At 39.4% G+C, this 3,936-nt stretch overlaps 1 protein-coding gene across 1 annotated transcript; it reads left to right on the top strand.

Annotated features, from left to right (window-relative positions):
- Positions 1 to 870: 870 nt before the first annotated feature.
- LOC113718337 (uncharacterized) lies at positions 871 to 1,595 on the top strand. The gene is made up of 2 exons (XM_027243248.1): positions 871 to 1,512; positions 1,554 to 1,595. Exons 1-2 carry the CDS (start codon positions 871 to 873, stop codon positions 1,593 to 1,595), a joined length of 684 nt encoding a protein of 227 aa, XP_027099049.1.
- Positions 1,596 to 3,936: the final 2,341 nt, after the last annotated feature.

Here is a 3,936-nt window from a genome sequence, read left to right as displayed (position 1 = left end):
TAATGTTGAAATGCCTCCAAGATTATTAAGACAAATAGTTGATGAGGACTTCAAAGTTGAAATTTCAAAATGGGTGGCATACAATGCAAAGGCAATTGCTAAAAAGGAGATTCAAGAGAATGCAGAGCAGCAATATAAGGACATATGGAGATATTGTACAGAAATTAAGAGGACACACCCAAATACCACAATGAAAGTTATGTTTATTCCCTTCAGACAACCTGGATGCAACCCAAAATTCATGAGACTTTATTGCTGTTTGGGACCATTAAAACAAGGCTTTCTTGACGGTTGTTGGCCCATTATTGGGGTTGATGGATGCCACATAAAGGCTGAATATCGGGGACAGCTGTTGACTGCTATTGGAGTAGATCCCAACAATGGATGGTGGTCCATTGCTTGGGCAGTGGTTGAGAGGGAAGCAACTAAACAGTGGAAATGATTTTTTGAGCTGCTGAAGAATGACTTGCAGATTGAAAATGGGTACAACTACACCTTTGTTTCTAACCAGCAGAAGGTATTAACTCCTTCCATTTGTATATGCACTGTACACAGATCTGTTTCAATTTACTAATGCCTTTTGTTTGTAATAATGTATAGGGTCTTGATCGAGCATTATCTGAGGTACTACCAAACAGTGAGTACAGATACTGTGTGCAGCACCTGTATAACAACTTCAAGGAGAAACATCGTGGACTTGCCCTGAAGACAAAACTGTAGAACATTGCAGCAAGTACTACTGAGGGACTATTCAAGAAAGCAGCAGCAGATCTGAAAAAATTTGACAAGGAAGCATATGAATGGGTGAAGAAAGCACCACATCCCAGTCATTGGTGTAAGACTTTTTTTTCAGAACATACTTGATGCGATATGTTGGTTAATAATTTGTGTGAAAGTTTTAATGGTCATATCCTTGAAGTTAGGCAGCAGTCAATTATCACAATGTTAGAATCCATTAGGGTATTTCTGATGGAGAGAATACAGAGAAGGACAACTGCAATGGAGAAGTTTGAATTGTCCATTGGTCCACTAATTAAAAAAATAATTGATGATAGAGTGATAGAATCAAGGCAGTGGAGAACCATTTGGAATGCTGTGGATGGATACCAGGTTAGGGGACCAAGGGGGGCCCAGTTTGCTGTTTATTTAAAGAAAAAATTGTGCACATGCAAACTGTGGGATCTATCAGGTATTCCTTGCTGTCATGCTATTGCAGCAATTCACAGAAATAATGGCGACCCCTATAAAGAGGTGTATGACTGCTACAACAGAGATCTGTTTCTAAAAATTTATCAAAATGTTTTGTATCCTATCAATGGACAAGTAATGTGGCCTGAAGCTGATGGGGTGGATCTTGATCCACCAGAAAGGATAGTGCAACCTGGCAGACCTAAGAAGGTCAGGAGAAGAGATCCTACTGAAACTCAAAAGACTGGAAATAGGTTGCGGAGAAAGATAGTCATCCATTGCAGAAAATGTGGTGTTGCCGGCCATAATGCAGCTGGTTGCAAGGTACAGCAACAAGACAATCAACAACAGCAGAATCAGGATAGCGAGGAGCAGGAGCAGAACCAACAGCAGCAGCGTGTTTCTAAGAATATACAGCAGCAACAGCAGAACCAACAGCAGCACCAGAGGCAGCATCAGACCCAACAGCAGCATCAAATGCAGCATCATCAGGCCCAACAGCAGCACCAGAGGCAGCATCAGACCCAACAGCAGCACCAACAACACCAGCAGCAGGATCAATATCAGCAGCAGCAAAATCAGCAACACCAGCAACAGGATCAACATCAGCAACATCAGCAGCAACAGGATCAATATCAGCAGCATCAGCAGCTGCAGGATCAGCAACAGCAGCAGGATCAAGAATATCAGCAGAACCAACAACAACAGCAATTACAATCTGCTGTTGAGGAAAGTGAACGTGCACAACATCGACAGCAGGAAGAAGTTGTATAAAATCAATAACAGTCTCAGAGCCAAGGGGCTCATCAACAAAAGAAGGCAGGAAAACGAAAGTTAACAGATTCAAAAAAGGGACGGATCAACGCCAATTATGCATATTTAGGTAAAGAACCTCCTTTCACTGTTGGAAATTGGAGAAGAAGATGGAGTAGAGCTGGTACTAGAAGAGGAGGAACTTCAGCAACAACTATAAGAGGACAACCAAGAGTCAAAAGAGGATCAACATCTGGAAATTGAAAAGGAAGTAAAGCTATAGCTAGATTGGGACATAATTCAACTACATTTTGCCTTTTTGTATGAAGTTTGTTTTGGATTTGATATGCTGACCTATTACGAACATGGTCCATATGTACAAACAATTTATTTTGTCCAATCTACGCAGATTGTTCTATGTTAATGCAGCACTTCTGTTTAGTTCTTATATCTCTGTCATTGATTGATGAAATTAGTAGAACTGAAATGTGTTGTTTCAAACCTTTTTTGACACCAAATAATAACTATTTATTCATGTGAACAATTCAACTTTTATACATCAAAATATTTATACAGAGAGGTACAAAAGGGGCTTTATAAAGCCATTTGCCCTTTCCCTTTCAATATGCTACCATTACAACCAACTGAGTAGCTATTCTTTAGTGATTTTCAACGATGCCACAAATTTGTAGCATGCCACCAGAATTATCTATTCTCCTAACAAACATTGCTAAGACAACTATTAGCCAAGGTAACACTGCACATCGAATGAGTCGCTTATTGGCTGATTTGTACTTGGCAATTTCAATTTTAAGTGGCTTCATTTTACCCTCCAATTTCACAGCTTTTGCTTCCCACTTTCTTGCAGCTTTTTCAAATTCAACCATTTTTGCCTCCATGCCATTGATCTTTCTGAGTAGACCCGGTATAATCATTGTAGATCGAGCGCACATTTCATCATCTATCCAACCCCAATAGCCACAGCCATCCTTCAAAAAAAAAATTCATTATATTTCTTACACAATAATAAATTAAATATCTAAAAAGATGTTACAAACCTCCCCCAATGCGCATTTGGCAAATCTTCTTCCCGGATTTTGTGCAGTCCATGAAGTTATCATTACTGTTTTCATCCCACAAACACAAGTAGGCAAAATGGGTGCCATCGATGTAGGTGGCATGGATCTTGCTGGCCCGGCTCTTGGTAGCGTTGATCTTGGTCCTACTTTCTTTAATCCAAGTTGGGCTTCTTCCATTTCTTTCTCTTGTAGTTTCTCTCGGATAAGTAATCTTTATTAGCTTTATACAAGAAGAACAAGAAGATCTATTTTCAACTTCCTAAATTAACCCTACCTTTTGTATTGAAAATCATGCAAACGGACAGATCAGCGAAGTTAACGACTAAATCTAACAGAATGGCCTCGCGTCTACCTTTTATACAGTTTGGTGGTCAAAACCAGACTTTTAATAGTTGAGTGACCAAAACTCGACGATGGCAAAAGTTTTGTGGCCACTGGGATAATTTGCTCTGGAAAATATTATGGAAGCTACACATCAAGCAAAAATTTAAGATTTTTGTGTGGAAGTACATTAATAATGGGCCACCAGTTAAAGATCAACTTTTCAAAAGAACACGAAGAGGAGATCCAATTTGTCGTGGCTGTGGGGAAAATGCAGAAATCATAAAGCATGTGCTGTTGCATTGTAGGAATGCAAAAGAGATATGGAAATATGCACCAGTACACTGAGATGGCCTAGAAAACTAGACAGGATGTTTCAAACAATAGTGGAACACAATGATGCAAGCAAGAAACAGAAATAAGGGTGAGGATCACATAGCTCTAACAGTCAATCTATTTTAGCAAATATGGAAAGCAAGGATTGACAGGGTGTTTAACTCATTACACAAAAATCCTTTCAAGGTGAGTGAAATAATAAAAGAGGAATGGTAGGAATATAATGAAGCAAGGCAAAATCAACCAAGAAGAAGTGCAG

Source organism: Coffea arabica, chromosome 11e (assembly GCF_036785885.1).
Source record: "Coffea arabica cultivar ET-39 chromosome 11e, Coffea Arabica ET-39 HiFi, whole genome shotgun sequence".
In the NCBI taxonomy this organism is placed as follows: Eukaryota; Viridiplantae; Streptophyta; class Magnoliopsida; order Gentianales; family Rubiaceae; genus Coffea; species Coffea arabica.
Note: the sequence above shows the minus strand (reverse complement) of the source record. Positions and strands in the feature narration are given on the sequence as shown.